Raw genomic sequence first — 27,426 nt, forward strand, 5'->3', positions numbered from 1 at the left:
GTAATGAAGTTAAATAGTAACAAAGTTTGATTGGGTTACAGGTTGACATTTATGAGATACAATAATGAGATACATATATGAGATACAATTTATGAGATACAATTATTCAGTATTTATTTAGTTGTGGGTAAGTGATTTTTGAGAAGAGACTTGAATTTATAAACAGTGTTTCTTTTATATTCACAGGCAAATTAACATTAAGATCGACAACACTCTAATTACCAGACATAATGAGGGTAAATTCCTAGGCCTTGACAACAACCTGAATTTCAGCACCCATATCCAACACATAACCAAAAAAGTATCCAAAACGGTTGGGATCCTCTCCAAGATACGATACTACGTGCCGCAAAATGTCCTTCTCACACTATACCACTCACTTATTTATCCATACCTCACCTATGCTATTTGTGCTTGGGGATCAACTGCAGCAACACACCTAAAGCCAATAATAACCCAACAAAAAGCTGCAGTAAGAATAATCACTAAATCCCATCCCTGGCAACACACTCCCCCCACTCTTCATAGATCTAAACTTACTCCCTGTTCAGTACATCCACACTTACTACTGTGCAATCTACATCTACAGGACCTTAAATTCCAATATTAACCTTGACCTAAAACGCTTTCTTGATAGTTGTGACAGAACCCACAGGCATAACACCAGACACAAACATCTCTACGACATTCCCCGTGTCCGACTAAACCTTTACAAAAATTCAATGTATGTCAAAGGCCCTAAAATCTGGAACACCCTACCTGAAAACTCTAGAACTGCAGACACATTCATCACCTTCAAAACTACCATTAGAAAACATCTTATCTCCCTGATACACCCTGTCAACTAATTACACGAATACCACCTGGTGGTTAACACTTACACTCACTCACCCATTTGACCATAAACAGAAATATTAATCTCAATCTTAAAATAATGAATCCAAACTAGTCATAAGTTGGCCTGTGATACTCCAATACTGAAACTATGTACTATGCCAAAACAAAAGCATTCACATTGCTAAACTCACAAACTAGTATTTAGTCACTCAGCCATAATACCAACTTACCTCATAATTTGTAATATTTTAAAATTAAGAATTAAACTAAGTCTGCCCGAAATGCCTAGCTATGCTAGGTGTTCTAGTGGTACACTCTGTAATTATTATTTTACTACATGTAAACCACACAATAACCAAATTCTGTAAACTCAGCATTGTAATCCTTATGAAGAATAAACTTTGAATTTGAATTTGAATTTGAGATGGACACGAGGAACATCAAAGAGTGATCTGTGTCTTGTGTTATGGCCATGTGTTCTGTTGAGGTTGGTAAGGAGATGTTTGAGGGGAGGGTTTATGTCAGAGTTAAGTGTTCTATGTATGTAGTAGGTGCAGTAATAAGTATTGATGTTTTGTATTGTGAGTAGGTTTAGAATTTTGAATATTGGTGGAGTGTGTTGTCTGTAGTGGGAATTTGTTATCATTCTGACTGCAGCCTTTTGTTGGGTAATTAGTGGTCTGAGATGGTTTATTATTGTTGAGCCCCATGCACAAATTTCATAGGTGAGATAGGGGTAAATAAGTGAGTGATATAGGGCCAGGAGGGCTGACTGTGGAACATAAGAACATAAGAACATAAGAAAGGAGGAACACTGCAGCAGGCCTATTGGCCCATACTAGGCAGGTCCTTTACAATCCTTCCCACTAACAAAATATTTGCCCAACCCAATTTGTAATGCTACCCAAGAAATAAGTTTTGATGATTCTATTTATTCATTATGCAAGTCTCACTCAAATCCAACCCCTCTCACTCATGTATTTATCCAACCTAAATTTGAAACTACCCAACATTTTAGCTTCAATAATCCTAGTAGGAAGACTGTTCCACTCATCAACTACCCTATTTCCAAACCAATACTTTCCTATATCCTTTCGAAATCTAAACTTATCTAATTTGAATCCATTATTGCAAGTTCTCTCTTGGAAAGATATCCTCAAGATCTTATTTATATCCCCTTTGTTAATACCCATCTTCCACTTGTACACTTCGATCATGTCTCCCCTCATTCTTCGTCTTACAAGTGAATGTAGTTTAACCCTTTGACTGTCGCAACCCCAAATCCTGAGGTGTCTCCTGGTGTCACAAAATTCCCCCCCCCCCCAAAAAAAACTATTTTTTTCTTATGAAATTAAAGAGAATTTTTTCCCAATTGTAATGACACCAAAAGAACGAAATTTGATGGAAAACTGACGGAATTACGCTCTCGCGAATTAGCGACCTTGGCGATATTTACGAGTCGGCGATTTCGCCCACTTTGAGCCCTATTTTCGGCTAATTCCATTGCTCCAATCGACCAAACTCATAGCTATTTCTTTAGAACTCCATTTTTTCTATCGATTGAGTACAAGAAACTGCCCCTTTACCGATTTCAACTACCCAATAACGTGGTCAGAAATTTGCAATTTGGCCAATTTCACGAAAATTAAAAAATATGACAATTTCAAAATAGGGTCCAGAATGAACAATGCAGACATTCCTGGCTCTAAAATAACATTTTCTTTGTTAATAAGTCATGTCTCCAGGCCCCTCTAATATTACTCTTGCCTTCTAATTTGAATTTTTATTCAAACAAAAAATAGACGATTTACTGTTATGCAGACTACTGCAATATTGTAATAATTGTATAAATAATGTCAACCCATTCATGACTGCATATCAGAATGGCTACTTGGACATTTATTGGAAAATGACATTATTTGTTTACTTTTGAACATCGGCAAAAATCAAACATTTCCCCTACTTTGAGCTCCATTTCAAGGTTCATTTCATAGTAAAACCATTCAAAATCACCTCTATTTCTATAATATGTTTTCCATTCTATCAAATCAGACCAAGAAAACAAGAATACAACCATAAATACTATACAAAAATAGACCACAAAGTCAGCTTGATTTGAAGCCGCTAGAATTTATGAGTATATATACACGTCAAAAACGGAGGCTCGTAAGATGTATATATACTACCAAAACAGTCAAAGGGTTAAGAGTCTTCAATCGTTCTTCGTACGGAAGATTTCTAATGCTATGTGTTAATTTAGATTTCTTCGTTAAATGTTTTCTAAAGAATTTATATCCATTCTGTAATATGGAGACCAGAACTGAGCTGCATAATCTAGGTGAGGCCTTACTAAGGATGTATAAAGATGCAGTATAACCTCTGGACTTCTGTTGCTTACACTTCTTGATATAAATCCCAATAATCTATTTGCCTTATTACATACGCTTAGGCATTGCTGTCTTGGTTTAAGGTTGCTGCTTACCATAACCCCCAAGTCCTTTTTGCAATCTGTATGACTAAGTTTTACATTATTTAACTTATAAGTGCTAGGGTTATGGACACTCCTGAGCTTCAGAACCTTGCATTTATCTACACTGAACTGCATCTGCCACTTTTCTGACCAACAACTGAGTTTCTCTAAATCCTCCTGAAGTTCCCTGACATCTACGTTTGAATCAATTATCCTACCTATCTTTGTGTCATTGGCGAATTTGCTCATATCACTAGTAATACCCTCATCAAGGTCGTTGATATATAGTATTATAAACAACAACGGGCCTAAGACTGATCCCTGTGGTACGCCACAGGGATCCCCACTTGGATTTAACCCCATTTAAGCATACTCTCTGCTTCCTATTAGTGAGCCATGACTCAATCCATGAGAGCACTTTTTCCCCAATCTCATGAGCTGCCACTTTCTTTAACAGTCTCTGGTGTGGTACTCCATCAAAAGCCTTACTAAAATCTAAATAAACAATACTGAATTCTTTACCACGATCAATGGCCTCAAAAGCTTTACTGAAGAAAGTTAATAAATTAGTTAGGCAGGAACGGCCCCTCGTGAATCCATGCTGAGTATCATTAATCAAGCTGTGCTTATCCAGATGGCTTCTTATAATATCAGCTATAACTGACTAGTAATTTGCCTACAATTGAGGTCAGGCTTATTGGGCGGTAATTTGACGATAATGACTTGTCCCCTGCTTTAAAAATAGGAATTACATTAGCCATCTTCCACATATCAGACACTACACCTGTTTGAAGAGAATATTAAAAATATTAGTCAATGGTTCACAAAGTTCCATTTTACACTCTTTAAGAACCCTTGAAAAAAGTTCATCAGGGCCTGGGGATTTACAGTGGACCCCCGCATAGCGAACTTAATCCGTGCAAGAGGGCTGGTCGTTATGCGAAATGTTCGCTATGCGAATTAATTTTCCCCATAAGAAATAATGGAAATAAAATTAATCTGTGCAAGACACCCAAAAGTATGAAAAAAAAATTTTTTTACCACAAAAAAATGTTAATTTTAGTACACACAAACTGAAAAAGGCATGCACAATTACATGACACTTACTTTTATTGAAGATCTGGTGATGATTGATGGGATGGGAGGAGGGGAGAGAGAGTGTTAGTGTTTAGAAGGGGAATCCCCTTCCATTAGGACTTGAGGTAGCAAGTACTTTTCTGGGGTTACTTCCCTTCTTCTTTTAATGCCACTAGGACCAGCTTCAGAGTCACTGGACTTCTTTCGCACAACATATCTGTCCATAGTGGCCTGTACCTCTCGTTCCTTTATGATTTGTCTAAAGTGGTTCACAACAGTGTCATTGTAACAGTCACCAGCACGGCTTGCAATAGCTGTGTGAGGGTGATTTTCATCAAAAAAGGTTTGCACTTCAAGCCATTTTGCACACATTTCCTTAATCTTTGAACTAGGCAATTCCTTCAATTTCTCTCTCCCCTCCTTAGAACCAGTTTCCCCAGGTCTGGCCTCTTGCTCTTGAAGTTGATCTATCAGCTCATCAGTGGTTAGTTCTTCATTGTCCTCCTCCACCAACTCTTCCACATCCTCCCCACTAACCTCCAACCCCAAGGACTTCCCCAATTCCACAATTGATTCCTCAACTGGTATACTACTCCTCTCAGGGTTAGCCTCAAACCCTTCAAAATCCCTTTTGTCTACACATTCTGGCCACGGTTTCTTCCAAGCAGAGTTCAAGGTTCTCTTAGTCACTCCCTCCCAAGCCTTACCTATAAGGTTTACACAACTGAGGATATTAAAGTGATCCTTCCAAAACTCTTTTAGAGTCAATCCAGTGTCTGTGGTCACTTCAAAGCACTTTTGAAACAGAGCTTTTGTGTACAGTTTCTTGAAGTTGGAAATGACCTGCTGGTCCATGGGCTGCAGGAGAGGAGTGGTATTAGGAGGCAAAAACTTCACCTTAATGAAGCTCGTGTCCCCATAAAGTCGCTCTGCCACGTCTGTAGGATGACCAGGGGCATTGTCTAACACCAGGAGGCACTTAAGGTCTAATTTCTTTTCAGTTAGGTAATCTTTCACATTGGGGGCAAATGCATGGTGTAACCAGTTATAGAAAAGGCATAGTACCGTATCTTCGATAGTATGCCTACGGTCTTGGAATTTTTTTTGGAAATTTGTTGTATATGTTTGAAATTTGAGTCTATTATCAAGGTGGATGCCTAGGAATTTTCCCTCTGTGAGTTTTGTGAGAGGTGATCCATTTATTTACCTGGAGTTTACCTGGAGAGAGTTCCGGGGGTCAACGCCCCCGCGGCCCGGTCTGTGACCAGGCCTCCTGGTGGATCAGAGCCTGATCAACCAGGCTGTTGCTGCTGGCTGCACGCAAACCAACGTACGAGCCACAGCCCGGCTGATCCGGAACTGACTTTAGGTGCTTGTCCAATGCCAGCTTGAAGACTGCCAGGGGTCTGTTGGTAATCCCCCTTATGTGTGCTGGGAGGCAGTTGAACAGTCTCGGGCCCCTGACACTTATTGTATGGTCTCTTAACGTGCTAGTGACACCCCTGCTTTTCATTGGGGGGATGGTGCATCGTCTGCCAAGTCTTTTGCTTTCGTAGTGAGTGATTTTCGTGTGCAAGTTCGGTACTAGTCCCTCTAGGATTTTCCAGGTGTATATAATCATGTATCTCTCCCTCCTGCGTTCCAGGGAATACAGGTTTAGGAACCTCAAGCGCTCCCAATAATTGAGGTGTTTTATCTCCGTTATGCGCGCCGTGAAAGTTCTCTGTACATTTTCTAGGTCGGCAATTTCACCTGCCTTGAAAGGTGCTGTTAGAGTGCAGCAATATTCCAGCCTAGATAGAACAAGTGACCTGAAGAGTGTCATCATTATGTTAAGAGACACATTTGCAGCTCTGTTACCAAAATGAATGTAGTAGGTTTTGTCAATGTTTAGAGTAAGTTTGTTGGTCCTCATCCAGGTTGATATTTTCTGTAATTCGGTATTTACAGTATTGGCTAGCATGACTGGGCTCGGGTGAGAGTAGACGTATGTAGTGTCATCTGCAAATAGTGTGGGTTTGAGTAGTTGCGATGCATTTGGTAGGTCATTTATGTATATGATAAAGAGAAGAGGGCCTAGGACGCTTCCCTGTGGGACACCAACTGGAATTGGCTGTGCGGAAGAGTTTGCCCCATTTATGTACACATATTGGCTTCTGTTGCTGAGGTAAGACTTGAGGTAGTTGAGGGAGTGCCCTCTAATACCATAGTGTGACAATTTTACGTGGAGCAAGTCGTGGTCAACTGTATCGAAAGCTTTACGTAAGTCAATGAAGATCCCCAGTGGGACTTCTTTTTTCTCTATTGCTGTATAAATATGTTCTAGCATGTGGATAATAGCATCATTAGTATTTTTATTAGGCCTGAAACCAAATTGGCAGGGGTTGAGTATGTTGTGGGAGATGAGGTAGGAATAGATACGCTTATGTATTAATTTTTCAAAGATTTTAGAGAGAGGGTGTAGTTGGATATTGGCCTATAGTTATTCAAGTCTGTGTGGTCTCCTCCCTTATGGATCGGGGTGACCCTTGCTATTTTGAGAACTGTAGGAAAGGTAGAGGATTCAATGGATTTGTTAAAGAGTGTTGCAATAATTGGTGATAGCACCTGTGACACTTTTTTGTATATAATAGGTGGTAAGGTATTTAAATCTCCTGTCATGTGTTTTAGTTTGTTGATAATAAGGGAGACTTCAGTTGGGTTAGTCGGAGCTAGGAACAGTGTGTTCGGGTAGTTGCCAGTGAGGTAGTCATTGGGTGGGGTATCTGAGCTTGGGATTTTATTGGCAAGGTTTTTTCCTATAGTGGAGAAGAAATCATTGAGTCTGTTTGCTGTTTCAGTAGGTGGGAATTGGGGTTCATCTGGTTTTGTTAATTCAGTTTCGCTATTTCGTGTTATCTTTTTTGTTCCTAGTATTTCTGATAGGGTTTTCCAGGTCTTTTTTATGTCACCTCGTAAGTTGGATAATCTGTTCTCATAATACAATTTTTTAGCCCTTCTTATTAGGCTGGTTAGGACTGACGAGTAACGTTTTGTTTGGTCTCTGGTTATGTGGCCCATTCTGTACTGTTTTTCGTATAGGTGTTTTGTATTTATGGATTTGAGGATACTGGGTGTTAGCCAGGGACTGTTCAGTCTCTTTGCAGTCATCTGTTTAGTTTTGAATGGTTCATACAACGAAAACCCGCTACAAGGGTTTTTTCCTTCGCAAGTTTATGATCTGGTAACAATGTTATGAAGAGAGGATGTTCAGGAAGCGCCTTAACCCAGATACGTTAGTGGCAGGGAGGGCCATGTTAGTGTGTTTTAGGTAGTGGTGGTGAGGGGTTTACCGCTGCTTCAGTATCTCAGTCTTATCCTAAGAGTGAGGACGCACACTGGTGCTGTAGGTCAGGAGCCATTTGTCGAAATACCCATTAACTTCTTCAGACCTCAAATTATCATTTTGTAAATGTAAAATATTTATGCTGGTAGAACGATATAGTGCCATTAATGTGAACGTCAGGAACCTGAGTGATTGTGTTCCACAATTAATGTAACAATCTCCAGTAACAGCTAGAAGGATCGAACCTTCACTCTTAACACTAAATGATCTAGAAAATTTTGCCTCCTTACGTAAATGGTAATAATCCACCGATTAAGATTCAAATTTGAGTGTTGAAGACAGGTAAAACTACAACTTCAACTCCATTTTAGCACTGACAGCCGAGGAAGGCAGAACAAGAAGCCAGAGACACAGAAAAAGGTGATTTAGTCATGGATAACTTGAAGAGAAGTGTCTGTGTGTTGCTCTCAGCTGTTGTTGTCACCTTCGTCAGTGCAGAAGATCTGAAGGATGGTGAGAAACATGTTCCAACCCCCCCCCCTCATAGCATTTCTCTTTTTTCTGTGGTTATATGAATTTCTCTGTGCTAGCGGTTTTTTTTTATGATATTAACAACAACTGATAATTCTTTCGTATCTCCACCATTCTATTCATTGCTTGTAACCTGTCCTAGAAATACGACATTGAAATATTTATACTAATGGTTACTGTGAATTATGTGAGCAAATTGCCTTCATGAGGTTTACTGGGTATTACCTGAATTATTACAGGCAAGTAATTTGGATGAGATAATTGGGACTTAACTTCATCACTCACACAAAAAGCTAGACCTGACATTAAATTAATAATTACAATATTAAAACCAGCTGCTCTGGTAAAGTAAAGTTGTGGACTGTATATGATTAGGTTTGCTGAGTACACAAAGGAAATTTATATTACCACTTACCATTTAATTACTATAGCTGGATCACACCACAACACCTGCCTGACACCTAGACCCTAATTAAGGTCAAGAGAGGCCTGAGCTTGCTACCATCTGCAGCTCATAAGACTGCCATCCCCACGAGCCCCTTTGAGGCGGGGTAGATGGCAGACCAGAGGCCTAGCTTCTCCCTACGAGCCCCGTGAGGGCGGGAAATGTGGCTAGGACTGGGGACACTTGGTCCCAAAGATGAGGAGGTACTGTACCGCCTCCCATGGGAGACTTTAGTCTCGAGACACTCCCCAGATAGGGAGCCAAGGCCGGGTCACCACTGCTTGGAAAAGACCCGGGCCGGGAGAATACCGGCGAATAAAAAAAAAAAAAAACCTAGACCCTACACTGCCCAGTTAGAGATCTAAATAAAAGGACTAATGGTGCACTTCCCTGTGAGTGATGGTCATATTCCTTATCTTCCACCATCCACGTAATTCTTGAGTTCCCGTAAATTTCCTGTCCCAACTCTTCAGCAGGGGGCATTAACACAGGTTCCTATTACAAATTCAGGCCGGAAAACCCTAATTTGGCAATGAAAATGCCGGATTATTAGCTGAATTTTCCACAGCAACCAGTGCTCCCAAATTACAAATGGAATCTCCCCATCCGCGTCACTCAGCAGCTGTTCTTCCTCCCCCCCACTCAGAATTTCTCTAAAGGGTCAAATCAGCATCACATTTCATTACACAATTCTTGTATTCAAATTTACACATGCTGAACTTAAGAAAATCTAAAATTATCCACAGTTACCTAGAAGTCTGTTGACCCATTTCCGTTGACATTTTTTTAGGTAAACAAAATACGTTCTTTTCAGTGTTTGTCTATTTTTCCCTTTATTCTCTAAACACTGATGCATTTGTTAAGATGATACTTTTAAGTTTAGAATGTATAGGTGCAAATATACCAGATACATGTTGAGATAACTGGAGAATACATCACCTGGTCGGTTTTGAAATTGATTACACTGAAAGATAATTATTATTTTAGTGAGTTTCATAAAATCTGATTCACTGATTTTAATGAAATTTTTGAGGTATCATCCTTATTCCTGAAAAATTAATGCAGCTATAAAAACATTTCAAACCTATACCTTGTTTATATACATGCAGTTCTCTCTATCTGTTCAGGAAATACTGGAGGCTGGAGATGACATCAGGTGGACCCTGAGGTCACTAGCTGACAGTGTATTGAGGTAGACGAGGCTTGACATGATCGAGTGTCAGGTGTGTCGGTATTTTTGAAAGGTTATAACTTACATATTTTTTATCCAAGGTAACGGTGATAGCGATCAATGAGGCTTCTAGGAATTTTCGATTCCTCAAATGAGGTTCTATGATAAGAAGGGGTTATGCCCTTTTCCAGTTAATAATAATATAATATCTTTATTTACTACCAGTACATGTACATGTACATGTACTACCAGTACATGTAGGGGTGGCCCGGTGGTCTGGTGGCTAAAACTCCCGCTTCACACACGGAGGGCCCGGGTTCGATTCCCGGCGGGTGGAAATTCCGACACGTTTCCTTACACCTATTGTCCTGTTCACCTAGCAGCAAATAGGTACCTGGGTGTTAGTCGACTGGTGTGGGTCGCATCCTGGAAATAAGTTAGACAGTCCTCGATGACGCACTGACTTTCTTGGGTTATCCTGGGTGGCTAACCCTCCGGGGTTAAAAATCCGAACGAAATCTTATCTTATCTTATCTTACGAAGTATACAGACCATAGCTGACATCAGTGACATACTACTATATAGAAAGCTGCTTGTTATGCTGAACATTTTGGGTAAATTAGGTCCTTGTCCCAGGATGCGACCCACACCAGTCGACTAACACCCAGGTACCCATTTTACTGATAGGTGAACATAGACAACCGGTGTAAAGAAAGATGCCCAATGTTTCTACGCGTGCTGGGAATCTAACGCAGACCCTAGCCGTGTGAAGCGAGTTTTAGCCACCAGGCCACGGTGTTCCATGGAGATCCTGTGGAGAACATAGACGATGCTCAGGTCCCTGATGCAGGAGGATAGACTTCTGTCTCTCGTACACACTTCTTGGTAGTGGTCGTATAGGATGATGTAAACGTTTGCTGTGGGAGGGATGTAGGACTGTGCTTCTTGGTGAGGTCCTTGATGGAGGGTGAATGTAGGGTCAGTCGGTACCTGACCAGTCGGGCTGTGGCTCGTACGTTGGATTGCGTGCAGCCAGCAGTAACACCCTGGTTGATCAGGCGCTGATCCACCATGAGGCCTGGTCACAGACCGGGCCGCGGGGGCGTTGACCCCCGGAACTCTCTCCAGGTATGTTAGGTACAGGACACTCTAGGAGTTTTGTCAAGCTTCTGGAGAGCGAAACGTTGCCACAATAAAAATATCACATTAGCTGCATATGTGTCCTTTTACCTACATATTGCAGGTAATTTTACCAACGATGATGTTGCTTGTAGCGAGCACCCGGGAAGTGTTCCTGGCAACATCACAACATCTGAGCACCAAGAGCTGCTGTGTGGAAGGTTCCGTAAGGGTAATACAATGGTAGAGTAAACCAACAATTATCAATAAGACACACAATGTGGGTTCTGGTATTTAATAGTGAAGAAGTTTCGCCCATCAGAATTGATAAAGTCCCTGATGGGCGAAACGTCTTCACAATAAAATGCCATAACCCAAATTGTGTCTTATCCACGCGTATCACGAGGGTTTTGATGAGGATAAATTGCGCCTTCAGTCCCAGATGAAGCAAGAGAGTATTTGAAGTCTCAGGAAAGCTCGTCTTACATAGATACACAAATGTTGAGAGGGGGGGGGACTCTTTAATGCAGGTGAAGGACTCTTTATCCAGGGAATTAGACATACTCTTCTTTTCCTGGAAATACTCCTGACTACTAACTCGTTCATACAGCGTCTAACCATTCTGGAAAAAATGACTTTGCCTATCGTAAATAACGCGTAATCACTTAAACTTGTTAAATTTCAAGCATACCTTGCTAAAACATTAAGTAATATTTTTGTCACCTAATTCATATCTGTATAAGTAACTCATTATGATTGTTACCAGATATAAATATGTAAATAGTCCATTACTACTGTAACTATAATTATTAAATGTTTGTAGCCTAGTCCCTAGACCCATTATGTACCTAATATTTTGACTACCACCCACGGAATGGGTATCACGTGTATAATGAAGATATAAGACTAATTTGATAATCCCCCTGGGGAATGGGAGGTAACTAAATAAATAAAGAAAACAGACATAAAGAGGAAGGAACGTCGTCTCATTCTTTGTATCAAGAGCCCCTCGCTGTCATCAAGGTATCTCCCATGAAGGAAAATCGCACAAAAACAAGGTTTCAGTTACACGGTAAAGACAATGTCTATCACCACGAACAACGTATTATGCTAATACAATTAAGCTCTGAACTTGTGCGGGTCATAGGGTGTCGTCATGGACAAAGGACAACCAGCCATCCTGCCATGGCTTCCAAACGTTTCTGGCATCCGTTTATACCTAAGACAAGCACATCCACCCTGCATGACCGCTCCACCACCTCAGTCATGCACACAATTCTCACCACTATGGATACTGTAAGCACAATATCTTAGGTGGTATTTATTTGACGGGATGGAAGGGTAAGTCATCACAAAACATCGGGTAATATAAATAATTAAGGACCCCAGTGGAAATAAGTCACTTAGTCTGACTATTTTGGGTTATCCTAGGTGCTTTATGTATGATAATTGTACTTACCGGTGCCTAAATAAACTTACTTAACTACATACAAGCTACATTGTAATATTTTTGTGACTTAATTCATTACGATTGTAACCAGATATGGCCATGCACTCTGTCCCAGGTCCAGACTCATGGAACTCCGTGCTCATCAAGAACTGCAAGAAACCTCTATCATGTGCTTTTAACATCCTATGGAGAGTAAGCATGGACACAGGTCGTCCCACAGCTGCTAAAAACAAGACATAGCCCCACTCCACAAAGGGGGCAGTAAAGCAATAGCAAAGAACTACAGACTGATAGCACTAACATCCTATATCATAAAAATCTTTGAAAGGGTTCTAAGAAACAAGATCTTTACTCATAGATTCCCATCAGTTACACAACCCAGGACAACATGGGTTAGAGCAGGTCGCTCCTGTCTGTCCCAACTACTGGACCACTATGACAAGGTCCTGGTTGCTCTAGAAGACAAAACGCAGATGTAGTATACACAAACTTTGCAAAAAGCCTTTGACAAGTGTGACCATGGTGTAATAGCGCACAAAATGCGTGGTAAAGGAATAATAGGAAAAGTTGGTAGATGGATCTATAATTTCCTTATAAATAGAACACAAAGAGTAGTAGTAAACAGAGTAAAGTCAGAGGCGGCTACTGTGAAAAGCTCTGTTCCACAAGGCACAGTACTCGCTTCCATCCTGTTCTTCACGCTCATGTCTGACATAGAAAAGGATGTAAGCCACAGCACTGTGTCTTCCTTTGCAGATGACACTCAAATTTGCATGACAGTGTTCTCCATTAAAGACATTGCAAGACTCCAGGAGGACATCAACCACATTTTTAAATGGGCCGCAGAAATTTCAATTACTCGGATATGGAAAAAGTTAGGAAATTAAAACTATATCAGAGTGTAAAACAAATTCCAACCACACAATAGAGTGAAAAGCTAATGTGAAAGATGTGGGAGTGATAATGTCAGAGACTCTCACTTTCAAAGACCACAACATTGTATCAATCGCATCTGCTAGAAAAATGACAGTATGGATAATGAGAACCTTCAAAACTAGGGATGCCAAGCCTATGATGTGTAAATGCTGCCCACCTTTGCACCCGTTGGCAACAACGTTGGTCTGATCTGCTCCATAATAAACTACATTCTATTAAACAGAGTGTAGGTTTCTGACCGTCTTCTTATCATCGTTGTCGAGGTTGGGAGACTACTCTCCCGTCTTCGCATCGGCCACACTCGTCTTACTCACGGGTATCTCATGGAGAGGCACCCTGTTCCACTCTCTGAGAATTGTCAGGTTCCAGTTTCTGTTAGCCACATTCTGTTGGACTGTCCACTCTATCAACGGGCACGCAGAATTTACCTCCAACGTCGTCATCGCTCTACTGCCCTTACTTTACTTCCCGTCTTGCTGATAGATTCTCCTTTAACCCAGACTCTCTCATTGACTTTTTGACAGCAGTTGATTTACTGTACAAACTCTGATGATGATGCCTCTAGTATTCATCACAGCCCTTTTTACCTCAATCTCTTGCTATCCTCTACTCCTGCACTGCCCACTGTACTCCATGACCTAATAATCATCCCTCTCCCTCTTGCTGCCCAATACCCCTGCATCCTTCCCTGCCCGGCGGCACTATATGATCCTTGTCGGTTCAGCGCTTCTTTTTGATAATAATAATAATAATAATAATAATAATAATAATAATAATAATAATAATAATAATAATAATAATAATGATAAGCCCATGATGGCACCCTTCAGGTCGCTTGTTCTATCTAGGCTGGAATATTACTGCACACTAACACCACCTTTCAAGGCAGGTGAAATTACTGACCTAGAAAATGTGGAATAGTCTGGAAAGTGATGTAGTGGAGGCAGGATCCATACATACCTGGAGTATATCTGGAGAAGGTTTCGGGGGTCAACAGCACACATAACTGCGATAAAACACCTCAGTTACTGGGAACCCTTGAAGTTCCTCAACCTGTACTTCCTAGAAGGCAGGTGGGAGAGTTACATGATTATATACATATACACATATATATACACTTGGAAAATCCTAGAGGGATTAGTACCAAACTTGCACACGAAAATTACTTCCTATGAAAGCAAAAGACTCAGCAGACGATGCAACATTTCAGTGAAAAACAGGGGTTACACAAATAACCCGCACATAAAAGACAGAAGCTTACGACGACGTTTCGGTCCGACTTGGACCATTGACAAAGTCGCACTAACAATGGTCCAAGTCGGACCGAAACGTCGTCGTAAGCTTCTGTCTTTTATGTGCGGGTTATTTGTGTATCGTTCCAGTCACGGTATTGTGCCTTTTTGTTATTTAAAAACAGGGGTGCCAGTAGCACGATAAGACAGCACAATAAGTGTCAGGGGGCCCAAGACTGTTCAACTGCCTCCCAGCAAACAAGGGGGATTACCAATAGACCCCTGGCTGTCTTCAAGAAAGCACTGGACAGGCACCTAAAGTCAGTACCTGACCAGCCGGGCTGTGGTTCGTACGTCGGGTTGCGTGTGGCCAACAGTAACAGCCTGGTTGTTGAGGCCTGGTCACAGACCGGGCCGCGGGGGCGTTGACCCCCGAAACCCCCTCCAGGTATACAAACATGAATATAGTTCATTACCACTAACTTGTTCAGCTAGCAACACTTTGGAGTCCAATACCTGGACCTGGAAACTTTTGCCTACCACCCACACCATGTGTATGTGGTGCCTAATAAGGATATTAAGCTAAGTAAACACCCATAAGCTTCACTGATCGGGTCATTATATGAATAAAGCCGCTTTATGGATTTTTTTTCCTTTTATAAATACTCACAAACAAGATTCTCCTCCCGTTCATCTATCATAACTTTGGGGCCCAGTCCCTGGACCCATTATGTACCTTTGTAATCTTTTGACTACCGCCCACAGGATGGGTATGGGGTGCATAATAAAGATATTAAACTAAACGTCCACTCGCTTCTTACGAATCTATTTCATATTTATATGAAATTCTACATAATGCGTGGGAGGGTGACAGGAAAGACGTCATTTCTTCCAAGATACGTTTATTAATAGTTCAACGTGATGATGGTGAATATTTCACAGCAACGTTCAACTAGTATTAACGTAACAATAAAGAAAATATATCTTTCCTACCACTCAACCTTCAGTAAGTAAGTTTATTCAGGTATACACAAATACAGTTACATAGAATTACCATACATAGCAGCATATGTGTAGAGAACCTGGGATAACCCAAAAGTCAGACAGAGTGACTTATTTCCATTGGGGTAGGATGGGAGACTTTTACTGAGCTTACGAAAAATAACTTGCGTGAGTGAATATGGGAAAGAAACATAGGTTAGAATCCACAATAGCAACTACCGAGACATTACAGCAACGGTTCTCTCTTCAGGAGCTTGATCCAGTCAGTAATAATAATTCTTATTTCTACAAGTGAACGTACAAGGTATACAGGCCTAGCTGACAGTGACATGCTATATAGAAGGCCGCTTGTTATACCTGGAGAGAGTTCCGGGGGTCAACGCCCCCGCTGCCTGGTCTGTGACCAGGCCTCATGGTTGATCAGGGTCTGATCAACCAGGCTGTTACTGCTGGCCGCACGTAAACCGACGTACAAACCACAGCCCAGCTGGTCAGGTACTGACTTTAAGTGCCTGTCCAGTGCCAGCTTGAAGACAGTCAGGGGCCTATTGGTAATCCTCCTTATGTATGCTGGGAGGCAGTTGAACAGTCTTGGGTCCCTGACACTTATTGTGTTGTCTCTTATCGTGCTTGTCATTGCGGGGATGTTGCATCGTCTCCCGAGTCTTTTGTTTTCATAGGGGGTGATTTTCTTGTGTATATTTGTACTAATCCTTCTAATAATTTCCAAATGTATATAATTATGTATCTCTCTCGCCTGCGTTCCAAGGAATACAAGCTAAGGGATTTCAACCTTTCAGTAATTTTACCTGCCTTGAAAGGTACTGTTAGTGTGCAGTAATATTCCAGCCTAGATAGAACAAGTGACCTGAAGAGTGTCATCATGGGCTTGGCATCCCTAGTTTTGAAGGTTCTCATTATCCATCCTGTCATTTTTTCTAGCAGATGCAATTGATACAATGTTCTGGTCTTTAAAAGTGAGATCCTCTGAAATTATCTCTCCCAGGTCTTTTACATTAGTTTTTCACTCAATTGTGTGGTTGGAATTTGTTATATACTCTGATATAGTTTTAACTTCCTCACGTTTTCCATCGTGGGAGACCTAGCTAAAGCTGGTTGGTTTGTTAATTAATGGGGTTTGAAGCCTACCGTCAACACGAAGAGTCACTGAGTGTGCGGTAGCCTTTTACACCCACGGACAAGACTACTTTAATACCTAAAATAGTGATTCATATATACGCTGATATATACACCTCGGTGTATATATCCTGTGCAGTGTATATAATACTATGTTGGGATTATGGGATACGAGAAGATCATATTGCTAATGAATACATTGATTTTTATGTAAATATGGCAACTACAATCTACCAAATTTATCTGTAATATTTTCAAGTAAATATATAATATTTTTGTGTGCGAGGGGCTTGGACTTCCAGCAGGCATGCGTGAGCGTGTTTGATAGGAGTGAATGGAGACAAATGGTTTTTAATACTTGACGTGCTGTTGGAGTGTGAGCAAAGTAACATTTATGAAGGGGTTCAGGGAAACCGGCAGGCCGGACTTGAGTCCTGGAGATGGGAAGTACAGTGCCTGCACTCTGAAGGAGGGGTGTTAATGTTGCAGTTTAAAAACTGTAGTGTAAAGCACCCTTCTGGCAAGACAGTGATGGAGTGAATGATGGTGAAAGTAATATGTAATATTTTATGCAACTTTACTATATCCAGTCCAGCTACTGTATCTGTAGTAATTTATAGTGTTGTTTCTACGACTGATCAGTAAGTTTAATATAATGTATTTGCCACCATATTCATTATATAATCGAAGACACCGTTCCCACGAGTCCTCCCTGGGGCACCTCACAAGACTGCCGTTCCCACGAGTCCTCCCTGGGGCACCTTACAAGACTGCCGTTCCCACGAGTCCTCCCTGGGGCACCTCACAAGACTGCCGTTCCCACGAGTCCTCCCTGGGGCACCTTACAAGAGTGCCATTCCCACGAGTCCTCCCTGGGGCACCTCACAAGACTGCCGTTCCCACGAGTCCTCCCTGGGCCACCTTACAAGACTGCCGTTCCCACGAGTCCTCCCTGGGGCACCTCACAAGACTGCCGTTCCCACGAGTCCTCCCTGGGGCACCTTACAAGACTGCCATTCCCACGAGTCCTCCCTGGGGCACCTCACAAGACTTCCATTCCCACGAATCCTCCCTGGGGCACCTCACAAGACTGCCGTTCCCACGAGTCCTCCCTGGGGCACCTCACAAGACTGCCGTTCCCACGAGTCCTCCCTGGGGCACCTCACAAGACTGCCGTTCCCACGAGTCCTCCCTGGGGCACCTCACAAGACTGCCGTTCCCACGAGTCCTCCCTGGGGCACCTCACAAGACTGCCATTCCCCCGAGTCCTCCCTGGGGCACCTCACAAGACTGCCATTCCCACGAGTCCTCCCTGGGGCACCTCACAAGACTGCCATTCCCACGAGTCCTCCCTCGGGCACCTCACAAGACTGCCATTCCCACGAGTCCTCCCTGGGGCACCTCACAAGACTGCCATTCCCACGAGTCCTCCCTCGGGCACCTCACAAGACTGCCATTCCCACGAGTCCTCCCTGGGGCACCTCACAAGACTGCCATTCCCACGAGTCCTCCCTGGGGCACCTCACAAGACTGATATTCCCACGAGTCCTCCCTGGGGCACCTCACAAGACTGCCATTCCCACGAGTCCTCCCTGGGCCACCTCACAAGACTGCCATTCCCACGAGTCCTCCCTGGGGCACCTCACAAGACTGCCATTCCTCCGAGTCCTCCCTGGGGCACCTCACAAGACTGCCATTCCCACGAGTCTTCCCTGGGGCACCTCACAAGATTGCCGTTCCCACGAGTCCTCTCTGGGGCACCTCACAAGACTGCCGTTCCCACGAGTCCTCCCTGGGGCACCTCACAAGACTGCCATTACCACGAGTCCTCCCTGGGGCACCTCACAAGACTGCCATTCCCACGAGTCCTTCCTGGGGCACCTCACAAGACTGCCATTCCCACGAGTCCTCCCTGGGCCACCTCACAAGACTGCCATTCCTCCGAGTCCTCCCTCGGGCACCTCACAAGACTGCCATTCCCACGAGTCCTCCCTGGGGCACCTCACAAGACTGCCATTCCCACGAGTCCTCCCTGGGGCACCTCACAAGACTGCCATTCCCACGAGTCCTCCCTGGGCCACCTCACAAGACTGCCATTCCCACGAGTCCTCCCTGGGGCACCTCACAAGACTGCCATTCCTCCGAGTCCTCCCTGGGGCACCTCACAAGACTGCCATTCCCACGAGTCCTCCCTGGAGCAGTTCACAAGATTGCTATTCCAACGAGTCCTCCCTGGGGCACCTCACAAGACTGAAATTCCCACGAGTCCTCCCTGGGGCACCTCACAAGACTGCCATTCCCACGAGTCCTCCCTGGGGCACCTCACAAGACTGCCATTCCCACGAGTCCTCCCTGGGGCACCTCACAAGACTGCCATTCCCACGAGTCCTCCCTGGGGCACCTCACAAGACTGTCATTCCCACGAATCCTCCCTGGGGCACCTCACAAGACTGCCATTCCCACGAATCCTCCCTGGGGCACCTCACAAGACTGCCATTCCCACGAGTCCTCCCTGGGGCGCCTCACAAGACTGCCATTCCCACGAGTCCTCCATGGGGCACCTCACAAGACTGCCATTCCCACGAGTCCTCCCTGGGGCACCTCACAAGACTTCCATTCCCACGAATCCTCCCTGGGGCACCTCACAAGACTGCCATTCCCACGAATCCTCCCTGGGGCACCTCAGAAGACTGCCATTCCCACGAGTCCTCCCTGGGGCACCTCACAAGACTGCCATTCCCACGAGCCCTCCCTGGGGCACCTCACAAGACTGCCATTCCCACGAGCCCTCCCTGGGGCACCTCAAAAGACTGCCATTCCCACGAGCCCTCCCTGGGGCACCTCACAAGACTGCCATTCCCACGAGTCCTCCCTGGGGCACCTCACAAGACTGCCATTCCCACGAGTCCTTCCTGGGGCACCTCACAAGACTGCCATTCCCACGAGTCCTCCCTGGGGCACCTCACAAGACTGCCATTCCCACGAGTCCTCCCTGGGGCGCCTCACAAGACTGCCATTCCCACGAGTCCTCCATGGGGCACCTCACAAGCCTGCCATTCCCACGAGTCCTCCCTGGGGCACCTCACAAGACTGCCATTCCCACGAATCCTCCCTGGGGCACCTCACAAGACTGCCATTCCCACGAATCCTCCCTGGGGCACCTCACAAGACTGCCATTCCCACAAGTCCTCCCTGGGGCACCTCACAAGACTGCCATTCCCACGAGTCGTCCCTGGGGCACCTCACAAGACTGCCATTCCCACGAGTCCTCCCTGGGGCACCTCACAAGACTGCCATTCCCACTAGTCCTCCCTGGGGCACCTCACAAGACTGCCATTCCCACGAATCCTCCTTGGGGCATCTCACAAGACTGCCATTCCCACTAGTCCTCCCTGGGGCACCTCACAAGACTGCCATTCCCACGAGTCCTCCCTGGAGCACCTCACATGACTGCCATTCCCACGAATCCTCCCTGGGGCACCTCACAAGACTGCCATTCCCACGAGTCCTCCCTGGGGCGCCTCACAAGACTGCCATTCCCACGAGTCCTCCATGGGGCACCTCACAAGCCTGCCATTCCCACGAGTCCTCCCTGGGGCACCTCACAAGACTGCCATTCCCACGAATCCTCCCTGGGGCACCTCACAAGACTGCCATTCCCACGAATCCTCCCTGGGGCACCTCACAAGACTGCCATTCCCACAAGTCCTCCCTGGGGCACCTCACAAGACTGCCATTCCCACGAGTCGTCCCTGGGGCACCTCACAAGACTGCCATTCCCACGAGTCCTCCCTGGGGCACCTCACAAGACTGCCATTCCCACTAGTCCTCCCTGGGGCACCTCACAAGACTGCCATTCCCACGAATCCTCCTTGGGGCATCTCACAAGACTGCCATTCCCACTAGTCCTCCCTGGGGCACCTCACAAGACTGCCATTCCCTCGAGTCCTCCCTGGAGCACCTCACAAGACTGCCATTCCCACGAATCCTCCCTGGGGCACCTCACAAGACTGCCATTCCCACGAGTCCTCCCTGGGGCACCTCAGAAGACTGCCATTCCCACGAGCCCTCCCTGGGGCACCTCACAAGACTGCCATTACCACGAGCCCTCCCTGGGGCACCTCACAAGACTGCCATTCCCACGAGTCCTCCCTGGGGCACCTCACAAGACTGCCATTCCCACGAGTCCTCCCTGGGCCACCTCACAAGACTGCCATTCCCACGAGTCCTCCCTGTGGCACCTCACAAGACTGCCATTCCTCCGAGTCCTCCCTGGGGCACCTCACAAGACTGCCATTCCCACGAGTCTTCCCTGGGGCACCTCACAAGATTGCCGTTCCCACGAGTCCTCTCTGGGGCACCTCACAAGACTGCCGTTCCCACGAGTCCTCCCTGGGGCACCTCACAAGACTGCCATTACCACGAGTCCTCCCTGGGGCACCTCACAAGACTGCCATTCCCACGAGTCCTTCCTGGGGCACCTCACAAGACTGCCATTCCCACGAGTCCTCCCTGGGCCACCTCACAAGACTGCCATTCCTCCGAGTCCTCCCTCGGGCACCTCACAAGACTGCCATTCCCACGAGTCCTCCCTGGGGCACCTCACAAGACTGCCTTTCCCTCGAGTCCTCCCTGGGGCACCTCACAAGACTGCCATTCCCACGAGTCCTCCCTGGGCCACCTCACAAGACTGCCATTCCCACGAGTCCTCCCTGGGGCACCTCACAAGACTGCCATTCCTCCGAGTCCTCCCTGGGGCACCTCACAAGACTGCCATTCCCACGAGTCCTCCCTGGAGCAGTTCACAAGATTGCTATTCCAACGAGTCCTCCCTGGGGCACCTCACAAGACTGAAATTCCCACGAGTCCTCCCTGGGGCACCTCACAAGACTGCCATTCCCACGAGTCCTCCCTGGGGCACCTCACAAGACTGCCATTCCCACGAGTCCTCCCTGGGGCACCTCACAAGACTGCCATTCCCACGAGTCCTCCCTGGGGCACCTCACAAGACTGTCATTCCCACGAATCCTCCCTGGGGCACCTCACAAGACTGCCATTCCCACGAATCCTCCCTGGGGCACCTCACAAGACTGCCATTCCCACGAGTCCTCCCTGGGGCGCCTCACAAGACTGCCATTCCCACGAGTCCTCCATGGGGCACCTCACAAGACTGCCATTCCCACGAGTCCTCCCTGGGGCACCTCACAAGACTTCCATTCCCACGAATCCTCCCTGGGGCACCTCACAAGACTGCCATTCCCACGAATCCTCCCTGGGGCACCTCAGAAGACTGCCATTCCCACGAGTCCTCCCTGGGGCACCTCACAAGACTGCCATTCCCACGAGCCCTCCCTGGGGCACCTCACAAGACTGCCATTCCCACGAGCCCTCCCTGGGGCACCTCAAAAGACTGCCATTCCCACGAGCCCTCCCTGGGGCACCTCACAAGACTGCCATTCCCACGAGTCCTCCCTGGGGCACCTCACAAGACTGCCATTCCCACGAGTCCTTCCTGGGGCACCTCACAAGACTGCCATTCCCACGAGTCCTCCCTGGGGCACCTCACAAGACTGCCATTCCCACGAGTCCTCCCTGGGGCGCCTCACAAGACTGCCATTCCCACGAGTCCTCCATGGGGCACCTCACAAGCCTGCCATTCCCACGAGTCCTCCCTGGGGCACCTCACAAGACTGCCATTCCCACGAATCCTCCCTGGGGCACCTCACAAGACTGCCATTCCCACGAATCCTCCCTGGGGCACCTCACAAGACTGCCATTCCCACAAGTCCTCCCTGGGGCACCTCACAAGACTGCCATTCCCACGAGTCGTCCCTGGGGCACCTCACAAGACTGCCATTCCCACGAGTCCTCCCTGGGGCACCTCACAAGACTGCCATTCCCACTAGTCCTCCCTGGGGCACCTCACAAGACTGCCATTCCCACGAATCCTCCTTGGGGCATCTCACAAGACTGCCATTCCCACTAGTCCTCCCTGGGGCACCTCACAAGACTGCCATTCCCACGAGTCCTCCCTGGAGCACCTCACATGACTGCCATTCCCACGAATCCTCCCTGGGGCACCTCACAAGACTGCCATTCCCACGAGTCCTCCCTGGGGCGCCTCACAAGACTGCCATTCCCACGAGTCCTCCATGGGGCACCTCACAAGCCTGCCATTCCCACGAGTCCTCCCTGGGGCACCTCACAAGACTGCCATTCCCACGAATCCTCCCTGGGGCACCTCACAAGACTGCCATTCCCACGAATCCTCCCTGGGGCACCTCACAAGACTGCCATTCCCACAAGTCCTCCCTGGGGCACCTCACAAGACTGCCATTCCCACGAGTCGTCCCTGGGGCACCTCACAAGACTGCCATTCCCACGAGTCCTCCCTGGGGCACCTCACAAGACTGCCATTCCCACTAGTCCTCCCTGGGGCACCTCACAAGACTGCCATTCCCACGAATCCTCCTTGGGGCATCTCACAAGACTGCCATTCCCACTAGTCCTCCCTGGGGCACCTCACAAGACTGCCATTCCCTCGAGTCCTCCCTGGAGCACCTCACAAGACTGCCATTCCCACGAATCCTCCCTGGGGCACCTCACAAGACTGCCATTCCCACGAGTCCTCCCTGGGGCACCTCAGAAGACTGCCATTCCCACGAGCCCTCCCTGGGGCACCTCACAAGACTGCCATTACCACGAGCCCTCCCTGGGGCACCTCACAAGACTGCCATTCCCACGAGTCCTCCCTGGGGCACCTCACAAGACTGCCATTCCCACGAGTCCTCCCTGGGGCACCTCACAAGACTGCCATTCCCACGAATCCTCCCTGGGGCACCTCACAAGACTGCCATTCCCACGAGCCCTCCCTGGGGCACCTCACAAGACTGCCATTCCCACGAGCCCTTCCTGGGGTACCTCGCAAGACTGCCATTCCCACGAGCCCTCCCTGGGGTACCTCACAAGAGTGCCATTCCCACGAGTCCTCCCTGGGGTACCTCACAAGACTGCCATTCCCACGAGTCCTCCCTGGGGCACCTCACAAGACTGCCGTTCCCACGAATTCTCCCTGGGGCACCTCACAAGACTGCCATTCCCACGAGCCCTTCCTGGGGCACCTCGCAAGACTGCCATTCCCACGAGCCCTCCCTGGGGCACCTCACAAGAGTGCCATTCCCACGAGTCCTCCCTGGGGTACCTCACAAGACTGCCATTCCCACGAGTCCTCCCTGGGGCACCTCACAAGACTGCGATTCCCACGAATCCTCCCTGGGGCACCTCACAAGACTGCCATTCCCACTAATCCTCCCTGGGGCACCTCACAAGACTGCCATTCCCACGAGCCCTCCCCGGGGCACCTCACAAGACTGCCATTCCCATGAGTCCTCCCTGGGGCACCTCACAAGACTGCCATTCTCACGAATCCTCCCTGGGGCACCTCACAATACTGCCATTCCCACGAGTCTTCCCTGGGGCACCTCACAAGACTGCCATTCCCACGAGTCCTCTCTGGGGCACCTCACAAGACTGCCATTCCCACGAGTCCTCCCTGGGGCACCTCTCAAGACTGCCGTTCCCACGAGCCCTCCCTGGGGCACCTCACAAGACTGCCGTTCCCACGAGCCCTCCCTGGGGCACCTCACAAGACTGCCGTTCCCACGAACCCTCTCTGGGGCACCTCACAAGACTGCCGTTCCCACGAGTCCCCCTGGGGCACCTCACAAGACTGCCGTTCCCACGAGCCCTCCCTGGGGCACCTCACAAGACTGCCGTTCCCACGAGCCCTCCCTGTGGCACCTCACAAGGCTGCCGTTCGCACGAGTCCCCCTGGGGCACCTCACAAGACTGCCGTTCCCACGAGTCCCCCTGGGGCGGGGAAGATGAAAGACCAGAGGCCTAGCTTCTCCCTACAAACCTTGTTAGGGGGGAGAATGGGGCTAGACCTGGGGACAGTTGGTCCCGGAAGATGGGGAGGTACTTGTACCTCCTCCCATGGCAGACATAGGTCTCAGACACTCCCATGACAGGGAGCCAAGGCCGGGTCACTATCTGAAAAAGACCTGGACGGGAGAGTACCGGCGAATCAAGAAGAAATATTCATATATAATATAATAATAATAATAATAATAATAATAATAATAATAAGAAGAAGAAGAAGAAGAAGAAGAAGAAGAAGAAGAAGAAGAAGAAGAAGAAGAAGATAAAAATGTCTATAACTATGACCATAATTTTTAAAGGGATGGAAGGGTAAGCCAGTGGAAGGCCTCTGTCAGATGACCAAAAGCTCCAGCTGTTGTCATCAGTCATCATATGACTAAGACCCGCGTCAGGAAACGCTTGTGCTGTTTCCTGTCAAACCTTGCCTAACCTTGATAACAGAGAATTTTCAGTGTTGATTATCCAGTCAATAATATTTATTAGGTCCCGTATGTGAGTGTATGAGTGTGTAGAAAAGAGAACGTGACCTGGTGGTAAAAGCTCTCGCTTCACAGGCTGAGAGTCCGGGTTTGATTCCCGGCGAGGGTAGAAACATTGGGCGTGTTTTCTTACACCTGTTGTCTATGTTCACCCACCAGTTAAATAGGTATCTGGGTGTTAGGCGACTGGTGTGGGTCGCATCTTGGGGCAAAACTAACCTAATTTACCCGAAATGCTCAGCATAACAAGTGGCTTTCTATATAGCAGTATGTCAGTGATGTCAGCTATGGTCTGTATACCTTGTACATGTAGAAATAAATATATTATTACTAATATAATAGTGTACTATAGTGACGTCGAGTACCAGCAAGACGGTGCTTGCTCAACCACTGATAACTCACACAGGAAAGACGGTGGTAACTGCATGTTAACTTAGAGTGCCAGACGATACATCAGAGTTACAGCAGTGGGTTTACAGTGTATTTCTCTCAGGATAACCTCATGCTTATATATAGCAATACACAGATAACCCGCACATAGCAGAAAGAAGCTTATGACGTTTCGGTCCGACTTGGATCATTGGCTAGTTACACTAACACACGAAGGTAAGGGAGCCAGTATATATAGGAGAGGAGGACACGGACGGGACAAGGAGAGGGAGAAAGAAGGTAGTGGAGAAGTAGTGGTACTAGCCTACTTTCCCATTCATGTAACTGCCAGCCTACTCTCCCACCCATGTAAATACCAGCCTACTCTCTCACCCATCAGGGCCTGATCAACCAGGCTGTTACTGCTGGCCGCATGCAAGCTGACGTACGAACCACAGCCCGGTTGGTCAGGTACTGACTTTAGGTACCAATCCCTCCAGGACCTTCCAAGTGTATATTATCATGTATCTCTTTCGCCTGCGTTTGAGGGAATACAGATCAAGGAAGGACCTTCAACCGTTCCCAGTAGTCTAGGTGCCTTATCACACTTATGTGTGCCGTGAAAGTTCTTTGTACACTCTCCAGGTCTACAATGTCTCCAGCCTTAAAGGGGACAGTTAGTGTACAGCAGTATTCCAGCCTAGAGAGCACAAGCGATTTAAAGAGAATCATCATGGGCTTGGCGTCCCTAGTTTTGAAGGTTCTCATTATCCATCCTATCATTTTCCTAGCAGATGAGGTAGCTACATTGTTGTGGTCTTTGAAGACGAGATTCTCTGACATTATCACTCCCAGGTCCTTCACATTACTTTTTCGCTCTATTGTATGGTTAGAATTTGTGGTATACCCTGACACATTTTTAATTTCTTCAAGTTTCCCATATCTGAGTAGTTGAAATTTCTCCTCGTTGAACTTCATATTGTTTTGAGTGGCCCATTCGAAAATTTGGTTGATGTCCACTTGGAGTCTCACAGTGTCTTCGATGGAGGTCACTGCCATGGTGATCCGGGTGTCATCCACAAAGGAAGACACGGAACACGCTATATACATCCCCTTTATTTATTCCCATTTTCCATTTTTACACCTCGATCATGTCCCCCCTAATTCTACGCCTTTCTAGAGAGTACAGATTCAGGGCCTCAGTCTATCCTCATAGGGAAGATTTCTGATACATGGGATCAACTTTGTCATCCTCCTCTGTACGTTTTCCAGAGCATTTATATCCATTCTTTGATGAATGGTTTTGAAAACCGACAAGTTGAAGATTGAGACACTTATGCAACATATTGGGATCTTTATTTAGGAAACGTTTCGCCACACAGTGGCTTCATCAGTCCAATACAAAGCAGAAAGGTGTAAGGAGAGGAGGAGTTTGAGATAATCAGTCCCTCAGCCTGGAGTCAATGTGTTCAGTCCATCAATCTTCTACAAGATTGTTGGACTGAACACATCGACTCCAGGCTGAGGGACTGATTATCTCAAACTCCTCCTCTCCTTACACCTTTCTGCTTTGTATTGGACTGATGAAGCCACTGTGTGGCGAAACGTTTCCTGAAGATTCCCATATGTTGCATAGGTGTCTCAATCTTCAAATCTTCTTATCCATTCTGTAATACGGTGACCAGAACTGAGCAGCATAGTCTAAATGAGGCCTAAGCCAAGAATTCTGTTAGCTTTATTGCGAGCACTTATGCACTGTTGTCTTGGTTTTAGATTACTGCTAACCAGAACTCCTAAATCTTTTTCGCAATCAGTAGTATTTAAGATCTACATTATTCAGTTTATAAATGGCATGGTTATTGTCCTGTCCAACATTTAGCACTTTGCATTTGTCAATATTAAACT

The 27,426-nt window shown here is 46.6% G+C and overlaps 1 protein-coding gene across 2 annotated transcripts in view; it reads left to right on the plus strand.

Annotated features, from left to right (window-relative positions):
* Positions 1–7,703: 7,703 nt before the first annotated feature.
* The window catches only part of LOC128703011 (uncharacterized), a 53,216-nt gene continuing 33,493 nt past the window's right edge, over positions 7,704–27,426 (plus strand). Inside the window, exon 1 of one of the 2 annotated variants that reach the window (XM_053797553.2) lies at positions 7,704–8,222. In XM_053797553.2, coding sequence (XP_053653528.1) covers positions 8,141–8,222 — 82 coding nt within the window. In that variant the 5' untranslated portion in view covers positions 7,704–8,140. Of the gene's footprint in view, positions 8,223–25,612; positions 25,759–27,426 lie in introns of those variants that run through there. The other variant, XM_070103622.1, reaches the window with a different exon arrangement.

The sequence above is a fragment of the Cherax quadricarinatus genome, chromosome 86 (assembly GCF_038502225.1).
Source record: "Cherax quadricarinatus isolate ZL_2023a chromosome 86, ASM3850222v1, whole genome shotgun sequence".
In the NCBI taxonomy this organism is placed as follows: domain Eukaryota; kingdom Metazoa; phylum Arthropoda; class Malacostraca; order Decapoda; family Parastacidae; genus Cherax; species Cherax quadricarinatus.